Below are 23,843 nucleotides of genomic sequence, written 5' to 3'. Positions count from 1 at the left end.
CATTTCATAGTCACAGAACAAGCCGAGTTGGAAGGGACGCACAAGGATCATCCAGCCCAGCTCCTGGCCCAGCCCAGCACCATCCCCAAGAGTCACCCTGTGCCCGAGAGCATTGTCCAAACACTGCTTGAGCTCTGCCAGGCTGGTGCTGTGCCCACTGCCCTGGGGAGCCTGTTCAGTGCCCAGCCACCCCCTGGGGGAAGAACCTTTTCCTAAGCTGGTAAAATCAAGCATTTGTACAAAACCTTGCTGCTGGCAGGCTGGAGGAAGGAAGGCACAGCATCACATCTGAGCTGGTCTTAATAGAGGTGCTCTTCCTTCATCCTCCCTTGCACAGGCAAGAGGGTCCGACTCATGCTACACAGCTGTCTCCTCTGGTGCCCTCCCATTTCCTGCAGGAATTCCAACTGCAGCACAAGAGCTGGAGCTACCAACACACATCCATGCACTGGAGAGGCTGAAGTCTCTTCAGTTCTTTATCAGCATCTCAACAGTCCTCACGAGTTTAGTACCCAGTTTTGATGCCGAGCCATCACAGGCTGCAGTCACCCTTTTTGGCACTTCCCCACTGCACAGTCAGGCAGCTCTTCATGTATCCCTGTACAGGAACCATGAAAAAATTCAGCACCAGTCTAGATAAGGCATATCCCTGGCTGTGATAGCTCCTACGGAGAGAGTTACAAAGAGGAATTCAGTGCAGAGAACACAATGGCTTTATCACAGCTCCCAAACTCTTTGGTGATTTTTAACCAAACACTATTAAGGCCTATTTACAAAGGATGCAGATTCTTTGCAAAGCATAAATCTGTGAAACAGTAACAGAACACACAGAGCTTTGTTCTTATCTCACTTCCAGCAAGGATGAGGCACAGATCAGAAGCTGCAGTGTTTACACCATTGTAGGAAACACACCCCTGATTTTAAGGCCAATGCTATAGTCCAAAATATTCTCATCCACATTAACTTCAAAATCTTGAAAGCCCACAATTTGGTCAGTGTTGAGAGGGTTTCTCTCTTCCAAGCACCAGACAGATAATTCCGGTGACAGGCATTAAAAAGGCATAAACAAACAGAGAAAAAGTTACCAGCTACCATCTCCCCTGTTTTGGGGTATGTGGGATTGAATCAAGAATTTCAACTGGATCAGCAAGACTTGCAAAATCCTCAATTAAGGAGGGAGAACAAATGGCAAACTGACTGACAAATACATAAATAGAAAGTGGTTTCATCAGTTTATTGCTTTTTGCTGCCATTTCACGGAGTGTTGAGTCTGCACAGATTACCATGGAGAACAAGGTTTTATCACAAGCCATAAAACAGGTAGGAAATCTAATCCTATATCCACACAGTTTGCAAATTTGACAGTAAATACAGCATCTCCAAAAAGCTATTGGCATTTACATTAATCAACTGATTATTTTTAAGTTGCTGAACGAAATGAAGTGGTGAGGGACCACATGCTCAGAAATACAGACTTCTAGTGTATTCAACATCCTCCCAACACATACATTCTGAAATCTTCCAAAATGTCATAATACTAAATGAAATTAACGTATTCTGCTTCCAGTTTAAATACCAGGAGAAAATAGTTACCACATTTTAATATATTAACTAAAGGACTATTTGTATAAAACTCTTCACACATGAAATATTTTTAAAATAAATAATATAATATATTTACCAAAAAAAGACTAGAAATTTATTGCTAATATAAAAATTAATACTTTTCATGGAAGAGGAGGCTAGATTAATATTATTGCTATGAACACAGTGCCAGAAACAAGAATTCCCGATTTTCAAATGTGTTCAGCCCCCAGAATTGACTTTAAAGGACCTGTAGACATGTGGGACTTAGGAAAGATGAGGTTCACAACTTTCTTCAGTTATGCTTTATGATCTGATGTCCTTTTATTCCCTCTCAGTATAATAGTGAGCATCAGTCTGCTGCTTCTACATTCTAACATTATCATTCAGTAGATCATCTCTCCATGGAATAAAATCCCAAAACACAACCACACTAATCTTGCATTTCCACATGAATATTTTTAAAATTTGGAACTACAACTTCATTCATATCTTTGTCCATAACAAAGAAAAGTGGGAACATTCACCATGTGAAGAGTCCATGACCAAGAACAACATTTCTAGGCCAACCTTTGACTGATTTGCTGACAAGCTTCCACTGCCAAAGGAAGCTTTTGTCTCTTACTGTAGCTTGAGTAACACCACTCCTCAGTGCAAACAGTCATACCTGATACTCTACTAATAACAAGAATATAAACATAAAAACCTGCTTACAGATCTGCACAGCCCAGTGCCTTTGCAGTGCACTGATTTCCACTCCCATGAACATATACCTTTCCTTTCTCTTTCTGTTTTTAAAATTTGTTGTTTTCAGCAGTTATCTACCTTGTTACTAGATTACGCTACTTTTTCAAAGTGATTTTCTTCTTAACTTATACACTCACCCAATTACTGACTTGGGGAAAACCAACAACTCTACCTCTCCAATTAAATAGTCAATACTGGACTTCACAAGGGTTATCAGCATTGCAAACTATTAAGGTGACAGTATCTATCATTAATTACTTAAGGATCATAAAATTAACCAGTGGAAATTGTAACCTAGCCACAGATTTTAGAATTGCTAAACGATCGATACAAACTAGTGTTTTATAAAACCAGCAATTCCCAAGTCACTCAAAAATAAATTTTAAAAAAGGGCCAGATTTTGTATTAATGCCACTTCTTTAATTGGGGTAGCTGAACTCTGCTGCAAATCATCTAGTTAGAAATATTTAGGCAGGTCTTCAGGAATGAAAATGACAAAAGACCTGGTTTGGGTTAAAACCTCCTCCTGGCTAAATCCTCTTCTAGAGTGCCCTGGGCCCAAATGTGCTTCACAAAGCAGGATTCTAACCCAAAACATTAATACTTCAATGGTTTTAATATCAATCATGAACATCAAAGTACTTACTACTCAGTTGTTGCCACAGCAATGTGCTTCACAAAGCAGGATTCTAACCCAAAACATTAATACTTCAATGGTTTTAATATCAATCATGAACATCAAAGTACTTACTACTCAGTTGTTGCCACAGCAATTCCTTTTCCTTCAACTTCACTCCTACATTTGTCCTTCACCCCCCAAAAAATGTATCAGTAAAAGATTATAAATATTTGAGGAGTAAATGCAATGCTCAAGTTCAAGACATGCAAGACTTGAGAAGCATATGCCTTTCTTTTTCATGGCATGCATGAAAAGGAGTCAAGATACCAAGAACTGGATTAACAAAGACAGCAGATCAGGGAAAAATAACTCTTGCACACTCTGCTACACAATTCAGGCCAGCCACGTGTGTTCCATATACATTTGAAAACAAAAAACCCGATTTTATTCAGACAACTTAAAATATTAAATACTTTAAATGGATGTCTTCCAACACCAAGATGAATTTATGAGATATTTACATAGCTATTCACAGAAATGTGCAAAGTAAAGTCTCACAGGAAAATTAATTTTAAAGTCCAACAACTTGAACGCGAAATTAAAAAAGGCAGCAGGTATTCCATGTCCATTTCGTGTACACTTTAAAGAGTTAAAGACAGGGAAAGGGTTGATCCAGCTGAACCTCTGCAAAAGTAACAATTCCTATCCATGCTGCAAGTCGGTCACTAGCTGTCTTTGCTGCAGAATTCACAGTGTATCCCTCCAGTGAGGTCTTTGACAATTTTTTCTTTGATCAGTTTTTGCAGGAATTTTGTTTCACTTGTCACATTGTGCATAGTTTGTTCTTTCATGGCAGCCATGCAGAGGTTGTTGTAATAGTGCAAAGGTGTGCTGGGCTGATCCAGGTCATATCCAAATCCTGCTAAGCTCACTTCATCACATAAATGTGTGGCCAGAACAACTGCTGTGACCCCAATTGTAGGTACATTCTTAAAAGGGAGAAAAGTGAAATTTGCTCAGTTCAAACATATTGTCCTTTACTAGGTTGATAAACACTACACACAATTTAATAACTTTTTTTATTCCCTCTCCTCATTTAAAACTGAAATCAATTAAAACTACAACTAAAAATCAATTCAATGATCAATTAAAGCTAAAAACTCCAGGGCATACAATTTAAGTATTTGGCTTTTGGCTGTCAACACTAATTTTTTTTTCCTGTGAAGGCAAGATGCCCTATCACTGTGTAGTTAAACTGCAAGTGAACCTTCACTTCAAACAGTAAAACAACCCCTGACAGAGAGCTAAACTTGACATTTCTTGATGTACACTTATTTAAGTCTTGAGCAACAACAGGCTCTCAACAGTATTCTTCACAATATGATTTTCACTGAACAACCTGTGAAAGAGGCAAATATACTACAGTAACATTAAGACAGTCAGCTTGGTGCATTATGTTATTTTAATAAATAAATGTGAGAAGATGCTTCAAATATTTATGCAATAATCTTAAGTGCTTTTACATTTTGGTAAAAAGATGGTGGTTAGTCAGTGTTTTCTGTAGTTCAAGAGAACCAGTGATATCCAATTTCTCAAACACGCAATTAAAGTAACAAAAATGCAGTGTATAATTAAACCAGGCAATTCATCACTCTGTACCATTGCTAGAGCAAAGGACATGGAAGGAGGAAATGCCCATCAGCTGCTACTGAGCATTCTCTGGCATACACAGCAATTCCAGCAGCTGGAAGGCTGCTTTACACTGGCCTGGTTTCCAGGCTCTCTCTGTTTTCCCTGCAGCTGGAGACATCTGGCTACAGCTGATGGCTGGTTTAGCTTAACAGGGCTGTTTTTAACAGGCTTAACATACATCAAATGCATGTTTTTAAACACTGGAATGAGTTTATGTCTCACTGCATCTGAATGCCATTTCATGTCAGCATACCCAGGCAAAATACCTCATTTAAAAAGGTGAGCTGAAATCTTTGATTTTGCACAAGAAAATACAAGAGTCTTTTGAAAGCACATTAATTTCCCTATTACCTGAGACCAGCTCTGAAACTGCATAGAGAAAGTAAAAAGCCCAAAACTTTTTTCAGTTTCTTATTTTATTTACCTTGTATTTTACTATCTCCTTTTGGTGAAAGGAAACTTCTTACCTTATCCCAACCCCAGAATTTTGATCGAGGCTCAGGGAACTGTAAAATGTCCAAAGCTGTCTCTTTGACAATGACTGGATTCAGAATCCGAAACTGCTTTGGTGTGAAAGGAATTTTCTCAGCAACCTGCTTCCAAAAGAAGAGTCGCACCCACAGATGCTAAGAGAAATAAAAAATCTAGTTCAGAGGGAAACTCTGAGACAAACATAGCATACAAGTTACAGAATTCACCAGTGACCCTGAAAAATTTAGCAAATGGTTTGTAACTAAGGTGGTTTGGAAATACCAGTGTAGAGATCAAATGACTGACCCAAAAGAGAAAAAACCTTCAAAGTATCTGGAATTGCAGAGAGAACAGCAGAGGGAATAGCTGTTTATTCTGAATATTTGACTGCACTTTGTGTTTATCAGTCAACATATTCATCAGCACCCACGGGTTCTTCATGCTACCCCAGCACAGCTGAGCAGGCAACAGTATTTAAAGAAATGGGAAGGGAAGCACAGCTTCCCACAAACATTAACCAGGCATTCTGAAGCAAGCATCAGATTTAAAACAATTGTGCTCAAGCTCTGAAGTGAAGAGCTGTTGTTTGACAGCATGCACCTAGTGAGAAATGCAACCCTTCAGAAGAGGATTTACACAGGACTCAAGCCACTGCAGTCAGTCAGATGCCTGCTAATGGAAGAAGAAATACTACATCACACTGATTCTACAAGTTCTTCCATGAAATGGGCAACATTAAGCAATTGATAAAACTGATACAGCTCCAACATAAACCTGTATTTTTTAAAATAGGCTTTAAGGAACAACAGCTTGAACTGATCAAATACAGGTTGCAGTGATCCCATTTTCCCAATCATGCTTTGGATCAGTTTACTTCAGTACCAGTGCCTGAACAGAGAGCTGAGCCAACTGACAGCTGAGTATTTGAAAGAAGTAGGGTTGCAGTTCACAGAATCACAGAGCCACTGAAGTTAGACTGAGCCTCTGGAGATCACAAGGTCCAACTCCCCTGGCTCAAGCAGACACCTCAAGCCAGATGCTCAGGACCATGTCTAGATGATTTTAAGAAAGATGTTCATGGACATTCAACTTGACAAGTTCGCTCTTGTCCTATCACTGGGCACCACCAAAAAGAGCCTGGCTCCATCCTCTTTGCACCCTCCCCACAAATATTCATGTATATTAATAAGATCCCCCCAAGCCTTTTCTTCTCCAGGCTAAACACTCCCAGCTCTATCAGTCTTTCTTGATGGTAGAGATGCTCCAGTCCCTTAAGCATCTTCCTGACTCTTCAGTGTAGTAGTAGTAGACAGTCATGGTCAAGATTAAATAGACCTTCTCGTATTGTAAAATTCACAGAATTAAGAAAGGAATTTGGAGTACCTAAACTAGCAGAGATCAAACTGTTAAAAGACTTGACAGGCTGCCTTCTAAATCTCCCTCAGTAATTTTTACTTGCTGAAATTATCTCCCTGAATATTCAAAGATGTGGAAGCTACCAACTCACATTAATTTGGAAACATCAAACCCTTAGGAATCGCAGCACTAAGGAATCTCACTTCCTCAGGAATGTCTGCACTTCTGTAAATGTTTAGTGAAGAATAAGCAACCTCATAATTTAGGAACCTCAGACAAATGTTCAATTACACAGTAATTCCATGTATGCCCATTGTAGCAGTACAGACTTTAGCTGCCAGAAAAATGGACTAGCATTCAGAAACCTCATTTCTATTTTGGGCTCTGCAGATTTTTTCAAGTCACTTAAACCAAATGTGAAATGAATTCCACTTCAGCAAACACTCAGTATGTCACGTAGCCTGGTGCAAACCACCAATATCTCCACTAAGAATGAAGTGTTACTGTCAGCATGGGGCTTCAGCACAAATGCTGGTCCAACTGTAACTAGAAGACAGAGCTAAACAAAGCCCACAAGGTTATATAAAAGATCTTCAGCATGATAAGCCAGGAAGTAACAGATCAATCAGCGTCTTTAAGCATTAGAAAACAAAACAAACAAAAATACAGGTACGTGAGACTCACATTACATACCAAGGTTTCATTTTTTACCATGGCTTGAAGCCAGTTGAAATCAACTCCTTTAAACAGAACAGCCACAAACAAGCTTGCAGGAGGATATTCGTGTTCAGAAAGGGGGGCTCCTTCAGGGTAAGTCATCCGTATTGTTGTTTTGTTACCAACATGATCTGTGTAGCCTTGAACCGGTGCATCATTTAACCTAGGGGGAAAAGAAACCCACAATGGAGAGGTATTAAATAAACAGACTTAAATCTCATGAAAATATCAGACACTAAGCAAAAGCTTGTTATTTGGCCCAGAGGGTTTGAACAGAACAGACTATGGTGTTTTCTCACAACCCCCATGTTCTTGACTCATGCACTCTTCCAGCCCTTTTATCTTTGGGAGGAAGCCAATTCTATTTCTAGATTAAATGGCACAAGTGCAGAACTTGGGAAAGAAAAGCTTGAAGAGTAAAGTGACTTAAGACAACATTGCAGAACATCATATCTCTTGCTTTGTGTCAACTCCAAGAGGCTTAAATGTGGAAGAGGAAGAAAACACACAGAAAGTTGCCTGTGTTACCCTTTTCATACATATATATTTATATACACACACACTCGCGAGTATTCCACACAAAAAATCACTCAAATTATCCCTCCAATGCAATGTAATGCATCCTGTGGGTTTATATCATTTCCAGCTCACGAAAAACTTCAGATGCTGGCATACAGCTGGCAAGCATGGCATCAAATCCCTTCATGAGTTCTGCAGAATAGCTCAAGTCACGCAAACTTTTCTACATCAACAGAAAAATCACCTTCATCCTGCCAGCCCTAATTTCAGAGGACAGCTAATGCAAGTTCTCTGCCCCTCCACATGCTAACAAGGTTTGTTTACCTTTGAATAAGGGGTATTGATTCAAATAAATATTCCCTTAAGATGAGCAAGCCTCAGTTTACAAAGCAAGTTGGGAAAACGCTGGTATTAATTTTATTTATGACTGTACATGATTCAAAACAAGGTTGTTCAAACTGTTAATGTTCAGAAGGCACAAATACAGAGCATGTAATTCAGATGTCAGAGATCATGGCAATCACAGAAAACAGTCAATGACCTCATAAAGATAAGGGAAGATAAGTGTGCTATAAAGCGTGTAAGCAAACTGTGTACTGAAACACCAATTAATTTTTATTGTGTTTGACATAGCTGTCATAAAAAAAATCTTTCAAATAAGCATCCAAACTGGCCATGGGGAAAAAAGCAGAGGCGAGTCCTTAAGTCCTGAAGTTTAAGATTTGAAAACTTTAAAATGTGAAGGGATAAACCCAGTACTGTCTACTAGTCTAAGATGTCACTAGTTTCTATCTAGTTTCTGCCCATGTGATTTTTGTACCTGAAGTCCACAAATGATTACACTGAATTCCTTTCCTGTAAACATGACAGTTTATTTTGCCCCTAAGACTTCAAATTCCACCAAGTTCCAAGCAAATTTATCAAAATCACTTTCAGAAACAGTCTTATAAGTTGCATGAATGTTGGAGATATTTTCCCCTTAAAAACAATGCTGGCTCATAAAGTAATGATGAAGTAGTTGGACTCCTTAAATGGAAAGGACATACCTTATAACAATATCAAACTGATTCAATAAGTGACCCAGCTCTGATCCATGAAGAATTCCACCACTGCCAACAACAACACAGCGCTTACAGTGCTTTGACTTCAAATCTTCTGGTAAATCGTGCTCAGGTAAGAGTTCAAGAAGATCTTTAACTTTATCAGAGAACTTGTGAAATCCAAATGGAGGTTCATACTTAAATAAAGCTTCATCTTTGTTCATATTTTTCCTTACAAAGGGAGATATGTCCATGCTGTATTTCTCTGCAAACAGCTTCCTCATCTCTTTCTTTGCATAAGAAGGTCGGCACTGCTCCTGCAGTGCGGCGCTGGTGAATTGCTGTGCCCTCTGAAACGAAACACACAGGATTCAGCCAGGAAAGCCAGCTGCACAAAGTCCTCAAAATGTGGGCCACCAGCTGACCACCAACAGTTCAGCAAACACAGGGGTTATAAAGAAAGCTTCAGTGTGGAAGTACAACAATTTTAGAGCATTTATTCAGATGTAGATATGAGCCAGTGCACGGTGAAAACCTGCAGAGGAATTCCTCTTCACTCAGTCACTTAAATCTAGACATGAGGTTTTCTAAAGAATATATTAGACTAGTAGAAGTGCTAAGTGAAAATGAGCCATTTGTACCACCATTTGCAACGCCAAAATAAAAAAAACTTCACATATTTCTACCTGTCTAATTTAGCAGCAAGTGGAATTCCACTCTGCTCAACTGCATGACCTGGGTTCTGCTCTGAGATTCCACCAGAGATACATTCACTGGGTAGAAGTTCTGTGCAACAACAGCTGGACTCACTTATTCATCAGAATGAAGCAACACTTCTTCCATAAATATTGCTAAAGTGCTAATGACTAAAATGATTTCAAAAGGAATGCCAGGTGGGGATGTTTTGGGCCTTCTCTCAAAGACTAGTCACCAAAATAAGAGACTGTAGTTCCATATTGCATAAAAATATTAAAGTGACAGACAAAACTACACATTGATCCATCTCAAAATAAAAACAAAATACTATTAGTGTACATTTTTAGAAATCTGTAGTGGCAAGCTCATATCTGATGTAAAAAGACAAACAGCAAAGGCTCCTCCACTGTAATTAAAAAAAAACAAACATGTGCAAACACAGGGGTCAGAGGCACAAGATTCAAATCTACTGTTTAGTTCTCCTCTACTGTTAAGGAACAATAGTGTGTATCTGAAGGAGCAGGGAGGGAAGTTCTGCTGCTGGTTTTTTTACCAAGATTAACCTACAGAACTCCCTCTTCCATCATTATGAAGGTTTCTGCATCAACACCACACTAGGCAAAGCATGACTGAGAAACTTCACAATGTACTTTGAGACAGCAATAAACACAGTCCATGAAGCCTTCAGGTTTGCTTGGTTTAATGTGTTTGTTCTTCAGAATCAGGAATGTTACTGAAAAAATAAATAAGTCAAATGAGAAAAAAGGGGAGGCAAAGAGGCTCAGAAGGGGCAATGATGGCAAGTGGGGGAGGATGCATGTGCAGTAATGCTAAGATTAGACTGTCTTAAGGCAGGGTTTCTGCTGGAAGTTGCCTTTTAGCATTGAGACATTCAAAGACAGAGATGTAACAGCCCTAAGCCAGGTAAGTTCTGTTATAAAGTGCAAATGGAATAAGTAGCAAAGGCTTTAATGGTGTCTGTTACACCTTTTAAAAAGCTGCATGCAAAACTGTAGCTAAAGTAAGTAGCTGCTACTTTGAATGAATAAATGAAATAATATCAGTAACCTCTTGGACATTTGCCTTGTGATTCCAAAAACACCTGAGCAACTACAAGGCAAAGCAGATGGGGAAATTGGCATAGGTGAAAAGAAAACAAAAAAAAAAGCCCTTTTGTTTAATATGTTACTTTTGGGTGTTTTTAATATGTTCTTTTTCATCTGCATCAATTTTCTGATCACCAGTGTCAACTGCACTGACAAAATGGGATGATGACATGTCCATTTCATATTTTAAAGCCACAGTTATCTAATTTTACCCCTAAAACCTCAGTTTCTCTATGTCCTTCTGCTGTCATTTTACAAGAACAAAAACCAGAATGTCTATGGCATGAAATGAGGCAAAATATACTTCTGCTCAATAGATCATTTCAGCATTTTAGTTCTTTGTTGTAGAGCCCTCTAGGTCTTGTATTGTCAATTAATAACTTATTTTTAAGCCAAGGGAAAAAAGCCAGAAAATACCAACCCTTACACGATCGAGGTCCACATATGGCATTTTTGTTCTGTCACATTCCTCAGGGTCAAGATGTAATTTGAGGATATAAAGGAAGCACCCTCCAACCACAAACAGTGCAAGAACTCTAAAAACCAACAGGACAGTGAGGGGTAGGAGAGAAAAACAAAAAAAAAATTCTGATGTTCAATCAACTATTACAGCAATATTTTAAAGCAAATTTAAGACAGTTGAACTTTATGTGAATACTTGCATTTGAATCAAACAAAATAAAAACCCCTTTTGCTTTGTTCACTTCAAGTCTTGTATAACTCTTCAAAGTTATCTGCACAAAAGTATGAACACATATAGATGCCTAGATAAGGAAAATGCCTGCCTAATAGACTTTAAATGCATATCTGATGAGTCTAACAGTGCTCCTCAATAATGAAACCAAGAGTGACTTTTTTCTTCTTTAAAGGTCATATCTTAGAAAACATATTTCCATGCAAGCGGAAAAAAAGGCTGGAACTTCAAACTGCATAATTTTGGGCCAATGGCCACCACTGAAGCAAAACTTTCATCACACTGGCAGGCCAGAATGCAGAACTCAGATGCTCAGGCTGAAAAGCCTTAGTTACTTACACCCCCAAAACACGCAGCAGAAAAAGTCCAGCCAACTTTAAGGTTGAAGAACATAGACTATTCATATTTTTGATCTACTAATTTCTCATTCCTAAAGAATATCACTGTTGATATCCAAAAAGTCACTTAGCTCATTTCATGTTATATCCATCTGTAGAATATTTACATCATTATTTGGTTAAAGTTGTGGTTGTTGCTCAAGTATGTAGTTTGAGCTCTCTTAGTGATTTTCATTTCCTGTTGCTTCCTAAGGATTGGACATTTGTTTAAATGTCTTTTAAAATGTACAAGTTATTAAGTGCCCAATGCTTCTTGGAACTCTTTCAGATAAAGTTGATACAAATTTCCAATATTTTTTTTTTAAAAAGCTTGTACTATATGAACTCATAGATGCAATCCCAGCACTCAGTGTGTAGTACAGGCTGCAAACAAGATGACCACTGGAAAAGCAGTACTGTTCTCACATCTCACTTAACTAAATTACATTTTCCACTGATAGGTGATCTAAGAGCTTCATTAGCATGTTAGGCAGGAACCCCTGGAGATCAGCCAACGGGCAGAAAGCAGGAGATTCCCAGCTGACAAACGAGCCTGGTTTTCCTCCAGGAGTTTATCAAGTATCCCCAGATTCAGCTGGGGTTGCACCACTCAGGTTATATCCACCTGTGTACGTAACAGTTTGTCTTTGGGTTTTTTTTAGCTTTAAGACCTAAAAATTCGTGTGGCATCACAGTAGTGACTGTTTTAGGTATAAAATATGGTCCTGGATCTATGTGTGCACACACTCTTTAATTCCAATTTGATGTCAAGCTATAAACAATGGAGTAAGATTTTTGATGTAGCATTCCAGAAGTCTTCATAACAAAATAACTATATGAAAATACCTCCCCAGGATACCCACTCAACATCCACTGGCCTTCTATTCCCTCAGTTATCAGAGTGTATGGAAGTCTCAGCTTTGTTATTTATCTGCATGCAAAAAAGATTGGAAATACTTGTGAGTGAAGTACTAGGATCTCACTTTGGCTTGGGAAGACAGGTACTACAAGTTATCCTGGGCTCCACAAAGTGTTCTCAGTGTCCCATGGAAAGCTGTGTGCTTAACCCTCCTTTCACAGCCTGTGGTAATCCCATGCCTTGATTTCTGCATCCATTTTGCAATTGCCCAGGCTGGGGGTAGAACAACTGTCCTCTGTGTAGCTGTGACAATGACACTTACTTGCGAGTACCTTTTAAAAACCAGCTTGGCCTTCTCATCTTCATGTGCAGCCACCTTACACCATTGCACAGGAGGTGAATGATCGTTTTTCAGCTTCACAGAGTTATTGTCACTCAGTATTGCTGTAAAAAAGAAAGAAAAAGTGATCCTAACTTTTGCTGAATTGAAGAAAAGTTCACAGGACACCCATGGAGTGACAACTTTGTTTCCCAGAGAAGAATTTGATTCTTAGTTATGGTGCCAGGAATACTGAATTGCTCCTGAGCTCCTTGTAATCGAGAACTCACTCATTTCAGCTGCATCACCAAAATATGATTCTAAAAATGTTGCCAGGTTTTTGCATTCTTCATAAGCCTGAAGTCTAACAATTGCTGATTACGGCATTTACTGTCAAGCAATTTTGTTTGATCTGATCAAACCATCTAAACAATATGCTCAGGGTATGCAGGATCCCTGACTCAAAATCAAATCCCTGTGCTATGCCCCTCCTTAGGCTTCAAGGATGCTCTCAGCATACAAAACCCATACAAACCATCCTCAAAACAGGAGCTCATCTTTCAAATCATCTCCCCGATTTCCCCAAGGTCAAGCAAACGTATCTCATCATCACTGCTCTGAATCCACCACTGACCTCTTCAGCAGCCCCAACAACATGGGCAGCAACTTCAACAGCAGGCACCAGAGAGGGTGTGGAGGGAATTTCTTCCTGGCTCACTGCAGGACCAGGAGGCTGCCAGCACCAGGGAAACACAGCACAGCTCCCTACACAGAACATTGGAGAACCCGGCAGGACAGCAGAGTGCTCTCTCACAGATGGGCAGGGCACTGATCCTTAGCTGACAAGAAGCAATCTTGCTGCTCCCAAAGTTTTTGTCAGCATGCTCCAATCTTCATTTTGGGAAGAAAAACGCAGGCTGGCACATCATCTCCAACCAGGCTGCTGCCAGTAACCAAAGATGTGTGAATGGAATCCCCATGAAGAGCCCACCTGTATGAGCCTGCTGGTTTTCCCAGGAAGAAGGAACACAGGCAAGGGTTTTTCCGGTCCTCCTCACCCAATGCAGCACTCCCTTTGATCAGCCAACCATGGAAAGGTACAGCCTGTGGAGGATTTCAGCCCTGCTCCTTCCTTTGATCTCAGTGCTTGACCCTCTCTGCTCTCCACTGCAAAGGTGTCCACCTCTTTGGTTCTCCTGCCAAGAGTTCTGTCACAAGAACTTCTAAAAAAGAGCAAGACTGAGGGAAGGCTTTTCTCTAGGGATGATCTTCCTTATTCTCTTTTCCACCTCTTTTTATTCTTATGGTGATATGACCCATTTGAACCAGGCTGTACAGCCACTTGAAAACACTGCTTGATTGGACAAACAACTGATGTTCTTAAACACCAGGATGAAGGGAGACCATACGGAAGCCCCAGGACTGCTCCACATAGAACAGACAGGACATTCCATCAGATCACCTCAGAGGAGACTGCCTCACACCAGCAAAAACAAGAGACACTTAGCACTGTTTGGGAAAGGAATGGGATCACTCACCAACACCAATGGCTCACAGCAGGGACATGACCACTGAAAGCTGCTACAGCACAAAACAAGGCAGCAATTACATCTGTCAGCCCCACAGATCTCCACAAACACAGCTGGGGAGAAGCATAAAATGGGACCTTTTTAAAAATGAAAAAGCAGGAAACAAGCTTCACCTATTAACTAGAGAACAATACAGGTATTAATTCTTTCTCAGGTAAACATAAAGAGGTAACTTGATCACAGTCCACAGGAACCTAGGTCAGAATGGATTCTGCACAACAGAATCAGTCAAACTTGGTACCAGCCTGCAAGAGATCTGAAAGATAAGGAACTGAAGAGGTGGAGGGTGCTGAACACAGAAGGGAATCAAACAGAAATGCAAGACTGCAATAAGCTAGTGCTATCGGAAAATGATCCTTGCCTCTGAGCAAAATAAATTCCAGTTGTTCCCTGCTTCAGTCATCCTGGATGCGCAAAAAGAAACAATTAAACAGAGAATTTAATTAATCACTTCAACACACCCTTTCCAAGTCCAACTCTTAGTATGCACAATGATTTATTTTTTTGTTATATAAACAAGTGACATGCCAATGTTCACTTCCTTTAAAACAGTTTACTTCAGTTTGACTTTTGTCAATTATGATCATTACAGATTATTCCTTTCTCAAACAAGTCAATATATACAGACCAACACAGAAGTCAAAATGCATCTGTCCAGCACAGCATTTTTTTAAATTATTCAGGGTTGGATTCTGCACTCTTATTCAAGAGAATGAGCCCTTTCACTGGTGCAAGAGTGCTCAAAAGAGCAAGGTGGCAGTAACAAGCACCTTAGAGTGCACCTTTCCCACAGTCCTCCTGAATTAAAATCTCTGAGTTTACAGAGAGAACCAGACCAGTCAAGATCCCATGCGGACCAAAGAGATGTTGCATACAAAGACCATTGCATTCTTCAGGAAGGGGCCCTGCTACAGTTGTTTTGAGAGCCATAAATGCAAATGTCTCAATTTGTGTACAAAACACAGTTAAGTAGTGTTGTGGTATTACGACCACATTTTGCATTGACATTTCTATAGTTACTCATTGTGGTGTAATTAGTGAGGACACAAGGGATTTAAATTTGTTTCATCTACTGAACTTAAGTGATCTGTGCAAAGCTGCTACTAAGGCTAAATTGTCCATTAATACAATCTACTCCAAAGCTTTTTGTGGTGTTACTCTTTTCACCATGATTTACTTTTGTCCCATTGTTATTCTTATGTAGACAAGATTTCCACACTTGGAGTATTTCAGAAGCAACTCATTTAAGCCTTCAGGAAGTCTTTTCATGTGGGAATGCTAAAAACTAAAAAGCAGCATGTATCTAGTAGTATGTAACCACTGCCACACCCTGGAAATTGCATTTTAGCACCTGCATTAACCCCAAGACAAAGCCAAGGTCTCTCAGCAGGCACATGAGTGCAGGATGATGCACACACCTGCATCCTCACCACGCTCCCATCAAGCCCGCAAAACCACAACCACACATGGGTGATGCCTCCAGTTAAACTTTTCCCCTCTCACAGTACCACCAGAAGCAGTGGGAACACCCAGCTTTACAAGGCAGTCAATAGCAAGGTCTTGCTGCACAAAGCAGCCTTTGAAGTTCCTGCAACAAGATGAAGAAGCTTGCAGGGGAAAGCCCCCAGGAAATGAAACCCAAAAGTCACACTTATGTAAAGGAATTACAAATTATGAATGGTGGGGCTCCTGCAGGCATTGAAACAGAAGCTAAAATTAGTGCAAAAATACTCAAAAGCCACGTGCTCACTTCATGCCTCTTCCCCTAAATCAGAGACACATAAATTACTTCAAAATATTTCCAAAATCAGTAAAGGATAAGAGAAAGCTACTTGGTTTTGAGCAATACTTGTTTCAAAAGAGAAACACAAAGTTGAACAGCAGAGAAGGTGTTTTTACTCAAAAAACTTGAGCAATGCACTTTTTATTGAGGTGTGGTTATAATTCAGTAACAAATTTTGTATGAATTTCCTGTTGAAAATATGAAATAGGAAAACCTTATAAATATGATTGCCTGGCAAAAGATTTGGAAAATACAGACATTGAGATGAGAACTAGATTTGAAATAGCAAACCTTGACTACTGAATAACTAGAAAACAATAGTATAGCCAGGTTGAAAGCAATCCCCCTTTCTGATTAAACAATACCCTTTACCTGCAGATAGGTCCAAGGGTCAAATGGAATGCTCTGTCTCACCCCCAATGTATGGTTCATCCCACACCTGTGACCCTCCCCTGAAGTATCAGGTATCTGTGACCCCATTGGCCCAAGTCCTGTTCCAGCCCACCTTGAAGCCCCCTGATAAGGTGCGCCCGAGGGACCGGATGCTCTCTTGGACCTTCCCCTGGGACCCTCACCTGGAACCCCCACTCCCTCTCTCTCCCTCTTCCCCTCTCCCTGGGCCTGCCACGAGTTGTGCCTGGCAACTCCAAGCAGGGCCTTTCACCCCTTTTAATAAACCACATCTTCGAAGATCTGACTTCAGAGATCTCTCATCCATCCAAACCGTCCTGGAGACCCGCGCTCTCTACACGTATTATCTTATGACAGGAAGAATTTGTTATTGAAATAGAGATTTTTAGAGTTCACTTGAATTAACAAAATAAATTAATTTTAACCTTTTACTTGAGAAACCTCTGCCATGGTACAAAGGGCATAGGAAAATGCAAATCTCTGAAGCTTCTTGCATAAAGGACAATGCCAGAGAAGACCAGGAGATGCAAAGAACCCAGATAAAGGGGCTCCTCTGTCTCCAAACTTATCAAGACCCACAGACGCACTGAGATAGGCACCAAAGGACCAAAAACGCATGCGCAGAGGAGAAAAGTTCAAAAGTTCAATCCTGAGGAAGACCACAATCTTCAGCCTCAGGAGACCACCAGAGACCACCGCGCGACCACCACAGCAAACCACGCATGCCCAGAAGGGCGGGGACCTATTTAGCATGAGAGGCGAGGACAGGCGGGGCCAGGGGTTGAATATACAAGGCAAAGTTGTGTAATGTATTGCATATGGAACACCTTTGGGAATAAAGGTGTGGGTCAGACTGAGGCTCGGGGCACAAGTTTTTGGAGAACTATCTCGCTTGTGCCGGGCGCTGACATACGTACCCACTTCATAACTATATCGAGTTGTGGAGTCTATTTATTCTGCATATCGCTTCATTATTACAAAACAACCCATCTGGAAAATAAAAGAACATCCTCTAGCAAGAGGCACTCCAGAAACTGCAGTGTAGTAAAGGACTGCCTGGCTTTCATGGAATCACAGGATCATCCAGTTCCAACCCCCTGCCATGGGTAGGGACACCTCCCACTATCCCAGGTTGCTCCAAGCCCCTTCCAAGCTGGCCTTGGACACTTCCAGGGATGGGGCAGCCACAGTTTCTCTGGGCAACCTGTGCCCGAGCCTCACCACCCTCACAGTGTTAATACTTCTTCCTAATATCCAGTCTAAGCCTGCCCTCTGGCAGTTTAAAGTCATTCCCACTTGCCCTGTCACTCTGTGCCCTTGTCAAAAGACCAGGTCATGTCCAGCCTCTCATCCACCAGCACCCCCAGGTCCTTCTCCTCAAGGCTAATCTCAAGCCATTCTCTGCTCCACCTGGATTTGTACTTGGGATTGCCCTGGCACAGGTGCAGGACCTCAATGGACTTCATGAGGTTAACTTTCCAATGATTTCTGCAGAAATGAACCCAAATTTTTCAGCTGAATTTTAAACACAGGTTTAACAGACCGGGAAAGCTAATCACCCGCCCACATGTTGAAATTTGATTTAAAATCTATACAAAGAAAGTAAAAAGCCTTTCATCTGGATGGCCTCATTTGTCCATAGTGACAAAATACTCAGGAAAAGTGGGGAAAGAAGAACAACAGACAAGTTATCCCAAAGGAATTGTGTCTGACTGGAAAATCTCCTTCTGTGACATAATGAACGCTGAAATACCTTCTTAAAGGATTTTTTGTTCAATAGTGCATGACAAAAATCCTTTAAAACCACAAGTGTGAGGAAAAATTCCAGTGATATTAATGATCCAAGGGAGACTTACTAGGAACATGCTAAAGCATGAGAGACTTTTGTGCTATGATTTGTAGCAATATATTCACTCTTAGATGTTTATCTTCAAATAATTTCCTGATCACCATCCTACCACTTCCTATCACAAGACATAATGAGGCAGTATCCAGGGAGCTGTAGCAGATTAGGGACTGACATCTTCTCACCACAGGAAATACGTGAAGCTAAATTTAAAAATTAGAGACTAACTGCCAATTATTTCTTCATCTACCGCTATATAAATCCCACAGCAAAGCTCACACTTTAACATATTTAGACACTTGAGAAACTTTCCTTGAATATTATCAGCTTAGTGCCTACTACTATTGAATGAAAAATCATTTGACATCTGTTTTAATGAACAGAGTCAGTTGTTTTGGTTAATTGAAGAACACATCTGTGACAGCAGAGAAAAGTTTAGCCCATAATATAGTTGGAAGCACCTCCAACATGCATCTTACAAAATGAGCTTTGGCCAGAAAGGCCTTTTTATCAGACAATAAAAATTTAAAACAATGCTGTCTGTATGATCTGTGGTTCATCTGGTCAAGATCTGTCTCCTCAGAAATTGAGAACTTATTACTGAAACCTATTTGTGTGGATACAATTGGTAAAAAATGAAACAGGGAGCAAATGAGAATTTCAGAGCAGTTGACAGAAACTCTCAAAGGCACCAACAGGATGACAGGTGAAAATCAGTTTTCCTGGAGCCAGGAACACCACAAATCAACATTAGTGTCCTAGAGGCATGATGATTTTTCTGTCCTTGCCTAGTGACACTCTACTTGTGTTTTCCTCTAATTGTTTAATGGGTCACTCCTACATCCTCTTTGCAACATCATCCAGCAACTCAAAGTCATTAACAACCTTACATAATTGCTTGAGCACTCTTTTCCTTTAGGAAGGATACACATCCTTAGGCTACAATTTGCTGTTAACATCGGGTCATCCAGATAGAACATCAAAAGAAATGGTTTCAGCTCAAATACAGTCCAATTATCAGTTTAACTAGACATATTCAGAGTGTAACACCATCACTTCCTCTCAGCATCATTCACAGGAAGCTTTCTGGACATTAGCAGTCCAAAATAATCAAAACAGTCAAGCTAAAATAATATTATAGAGAAAGAACTCTTACTGAGGTTCTAAATGACAGTTCTATGTTCAAAACAGGGATATTCTCTTAATTTCACATCTGTCTTAGCACCCTCTTTCTCTAGTCAAACTTTGCAGACTTTTCTGTGAAACCTCTTTCAGGTGCTCTCAAGTGAGTAACAGCAAAAAAACCCATAAAACACAAGCACAAGAAACATCAACAAGATGTGCTTCAACACTTAAGTGGGCTGCTGATGCTTTGTGACAGACAAAAGCACCATCTGAATACTGAATTTTTCTGATTCACAATGAACCACAAAAAGTCAGTGTCCCAGCCAAGCAGGAAGAAACAGGTAACCTAAAGTATTGCTGTTGTGAATAGTGTACTATTAAAAAGTTACATTTATTTCTTACAAGGGAACCTTTTAGACCCTCTTTCCCTTTTCTTTTTGGAGCAAATCCCAGTTTTCCCTTCCACGCTACTGGTGTAAGAAACAGTGGCTGCCTGCTCTGGATGTTCAGAGCCTGATGTCAGCCACTCCTCAGCATCTGCTGAAGCCCACAGACATGCACAGTGAATGAGCTGCAGCCTAACAGCAGGCAGCTGCTACCCAAAACCCCCCCTCTGCACATCTCCCCTTTCTCATCCTCCTCCCCAGGCCCACAGATGCACACTTGAGGAAGCACTGCATCACTCCAGCACACAGAGGAAGAGCCACACCAGCCAGGAAGGGAGGAAGAAAGCACAGTGCACCAGGACATCACCTGGTGTGAGCTCATCTTGCACAAGTGGAAGAGATTTCTGAGCCTCTGCAAGGATACCAAAACAAATTAGGTGTTTCCCCTTACATGGGAAGTTTGAGGGGAAAAAAATCTTTCCTAAAAGAAATGGTCTGAAAAGGCAGGGCATAGCATTAATCTTTACTGGGCTAAGGAAACAGCAGACTTATACAGATGTTTCTGTGTAAGAATGTTTCATATGACATCTGAATTATGCAGCAGAATAGCACCAAACAACTGATGATTATGGAACAATGTCAATAATACAGCAGCATTTTTACCACACTATCATCTAACATTCCAAGACATGATGGTAAAATCACACTTGAGCCTACAGAAGCTAGAGAGGAGATGCCATAAGCCTCCCATAAAGAAAAGGCAAAAATTAAAATTACAATATAGCAAAAAACATTGTTGTAAACAATTTTAATGCTTAAGTTCTGAACCTAAGGCTTCAGGACCTAACAGGCTGCAGAGCGCTGATGGGATGGGTAAAGGAAGAGCCTCTCCCAAGGAGAACAGAGAGCTTGGCTTGTCCAGCTTTGCAAAACAAGAATTGAGAGTTTGTCCTTAGATACACCAAACATGTAAACACCAAAGCCAAAACCAAACCTTTCAAACAAAAGCATAATGTAAGCACACAGGAAAAAGTGGACATAAGCAAAGAGGGACTACCGGTAAAAGATTCCTGAACAGCAAAGGAATAGCCTTGCCATAGGAGTAATGGAAAATAACAGACTACACAAGTTTTAAGGAAGTCTTTAACAATTTATGAATTACATTATCAGTGAGAGCTGCTTGTGACAGGGAAGAGTTCTCCATGATCCTGAAGTCCTCTGTCCAGTTGGTTTTGAAGCACCGGCTGTGCCTGCTGGGGATGCTTTAACCTGTTCTGTTAGAGCAAGTTCCATTCAGACTCACACGGAATTTGAAAATTACAACATGACAAGTTTGAATCATTGTCTGAGTCTTTTTCAGTTATTTAGCCTTTACTACAACTTAGGAACTACTAAAGTCTTCCAGGGTCTCTTAATCTAAACAAACAACCTGCCCACCAATGCAGCAGTCTTGGCATGTTTCACATCTGATGTACGCAAAGGAAACGAAATTGAACATTTTTAGCCCATTCTCCTGAGTAAAAGGAAGCTTCTGCTACCACACTTTGTCTTCCAACATCCTGCTCCTAACTGCCTTTCAATCATTTGGCCAATCTGCTGGAACTCTACGGAAGGAAGGATGCTAAACCTCAAAAAGTTGCAGGAAACCAGAGGAGGGATGAGCTCATTTCTCATCGACCCCACAGAAGCAGACAATGCAACAAAATGCTTTCGTGCCCTAACTCTCCAGCTGCATTTTGACCTCTTAAAAGAAATTCCCTGAATTCGGCTAGCAGAGTGCCTGGGAGATAGCTCAAGGTTTCCTGCTGCATGATCCAAAAGGGAGACAGTAACCTCACTGCAGCAGGACAGATAGAATAACACAGTCTGCACGGAAAACACCCCCTCTAAACTGAATCTGCATAGTCCCATTGTAAACTGCAGTTTAAAAAGACGTATCTACTCCAGAAGCATAAAAGAGCATTTATCTCAATGAGTTTTCTTTACAGAAATAATGAATATACATCTTTATCTGCCCTTTGCCCCAGAAGGAGACAAAGCCAGTCATTTTCCACCGCACAGCTGTTTATACCCAGTAATTTAAAGAACATTTCCTAATTATTTGCCTAACTATAGAGAGCTGCAAAATAAACACCCCTCTTCTAGCAGCCTGATGGTTTGATCTGACCTACTGAAATAGAAAAACAGATACAAAACAAATCTCAGCGCAAAGCGGGGAAAAAAGGAAACTCTTTTTAGTGAGTAGCGCTGAAGCAAATCGAAAGGTTTTGGCACTAACAGCAGAAGCCGTATCTGTTTCGCATTCACATCACTCCAAGCATAAAAAGACAGAATCCCTTACAAAACGCCTACCGGAACCCGCAGAGAAGCAGAAGCCTATAGATTTTATTCCAGAGGAACAAATCGAGACAGCCGCAGCTAAGACATCCTCTCCCTCCAGCCCAAGGCAAACACCACTTCCACCGCCCATCTCCTCCAGAACTCGCAGCCCCCACCTCCCCATCCCCGCCTGGAAGGGAGGGAGGGAGAGACCTGGAAGCTCCGGCGCTGGCGGTGGGGCACATCCTGCCGACTGCTCCAGCCCAAGCCCGCAGGCCCCGCGCCTCCGCATCGGCCTCGACCGGTGCGGCGCGGCCGGTGCGGTGCGGTCGGTGCGGTGCGGCCGGCGCGGCGCGGTCCGGCCGGTGAGGTGCGGTCGGTGCGGTGCGGTCCGGCGCGGTGCGGTCCGGCGCGGCGCGGTGCGGGCCGGCGCGGCGCGGTCCGGCGCGGTCCGGCGCGGTGCGGTCCGGCGCGGTGCGGTCCGGCGCGGCACGGGCCGGCGCGGCACGGGCCGGCGCGGCGCGGGCCGGCGCGGTGCGGTGCGGTCCGGCGCGGTGCGGCGCGGTGCGGCGCGGTGCGGTCCGGTGCGGGCCGGCGCGGCGCGGCGCGGGCCGGCGCGGCGCGGCGCGGTCCGGCGCGGTGCGGCGCGGTGCGGCGCGGTGCGGCGCTCGGCGGCCCCGGCGCTCTGAGGCGCGGGCACGGCGGCCCCGCCGCAGGTAGCGGAGCCGGGCGCGCGGCGGGGGCGGCACGTGGCGGCGCGCAGCCAATGGGGGCCGAGCGCGGCGCCGCGCGGGGGCGCCGCCCGCGCTGAGGGGATGCGGGAGGGCCGCGGCCCCCGCCCCGCCCCGCCCCGCCCCGCGGCTTCTGTGCGGTGGCGGTGTTTGAAATAAGCGATTTCTTCGCCTTTCCCCCCCCCCCTCCGCAATAAGTCGTGGGTTTGGGGATTTTCCTACACGCACGCACTGCGCCTAGCCAAGAGACCCGCGCTCGCCGCCCCCTCCTCATGTCCGTCGCCTCGTCTGGCTGCCGGTGCCTTCACTCGCCCTCTGTGGAAAAACGAGTCGATCCCCTCGAGTTACAGCGTTTGAGCTGTTTTTATTGTGCCCTTTACTCCCAGCAACTTTGGTTCGTTTGGGCTTTCCGGCCTCTCCGCAGCTGCTTTAGGGAATCATCACTTTTGTGACCCGACGCGCCATAGAATGTGTAAAAAAACCCAAAAAGTCTGATTTAGTTGTAGACTGGCTGCTTGACTTGCAAGGGAGGGGGAACGACCTTGCGAACCCATCTGACCATGGCCTTAGAAGTCACAAGTTGCACCACCAAATAAAGAGCCGGAAAAGCACTGGAGCGAGGAAGCTTTGGGCACCGGATGAGGGAAAGCTGATGAAGCAATAAAACGGATTAAGTCATTACAGTCTGTCTGATGCTAGGAATTTTTTTTTTTTTTAATATCTGACTTATTGCTATGGTATCTACAAATGGGTCCCTAACCTAGATGATTGATGCAAAACAATCAGCGGTTCCAGGCACAGCAGCTGCTAATTGTTAGTGCTGGTAGTACAGTGCATAACACACTGCAGAGGCCATG

General features: G+C 42.2%; 1 protein-coding gene across 5 annotated transcripts; it reads right to left on the bottom strand.

Moving 5' to 3' along the window:
* Window positions 1–1,209: 1,209 nt before the first annotated feature.
* ST3GAL5 (ST3 beta-galactoside alpha-2,3-sialyltransferase 5) lies at window positions 1,210–22,563 on the bottom strand. 5 transcript variants are annotated; one of them, XR_010998473.1, is made up of 8 exons: window positions 22,469–22,557; window positions 12,810–12,921; window positions 10,969–11,083; window positions 8,752–9,095; window positions 7,163–7,349; window positions 5,110–5,268; window positions 3,041–3,939; window positions 1,210–2,934 (listed from the first exon to the last, which is right to left on the bottom strand). XR_010998473.1 is itself a non-coding variant. In XM_068188427.1 (7 exons), the coding sequence occupies exons 2-7, from the start codon at window positions 12,841–12,843 to the stop codon at window positions 3,676–3,678; spliced, it is 1,113 nt and encodes a 370-aa protein (XP_068044528.1). In that variant the 5' UTR covers window positions 12,844–12,921; window positions 22,469–22,563; the 3' UTR covers window positions 1,210–3,675. The 5 variants fall into 5 exon arrangements, 4 of the variants coding, with proteins under 4 accessions (XP_068044528.1, XP_068044529.1, XP_068044526.1 ...); XM_068188427.1 differs by having other exon boundaries at window positions 1,210–3,939; window positions 12,800–12,921; window positions 22,469–22,563; XM_068188428.1 differs by having other exon boundaries at window positions 1,210–3,939; window positions 10,975–11,083; window positions 12,800–12,921; window positions 22,469–22,563.
* Between the last annotated feature and the right edge of the window lie 1,280 nt (window positions 22,564–23,843).

The sequence above is a fragment of the Anomalospiza imberbis genome, chromosome 4, assembly GCF_031753505.1.
Source record: "Anomalospiza imberbis isolate Cuckoo-Finch-1a 21T00152 chromosome 4, ASM3175350v1, whole genome shotgun sequence".
NCBI lineage: Eukaryota > Metazoa > Chordata > Aves > Passeriformes > Viduidae > Anomalospiza > Anomalospiza imberbis.
This window is presented reverse-complemented; position numbering and strand designations above follow the sequence as displayed.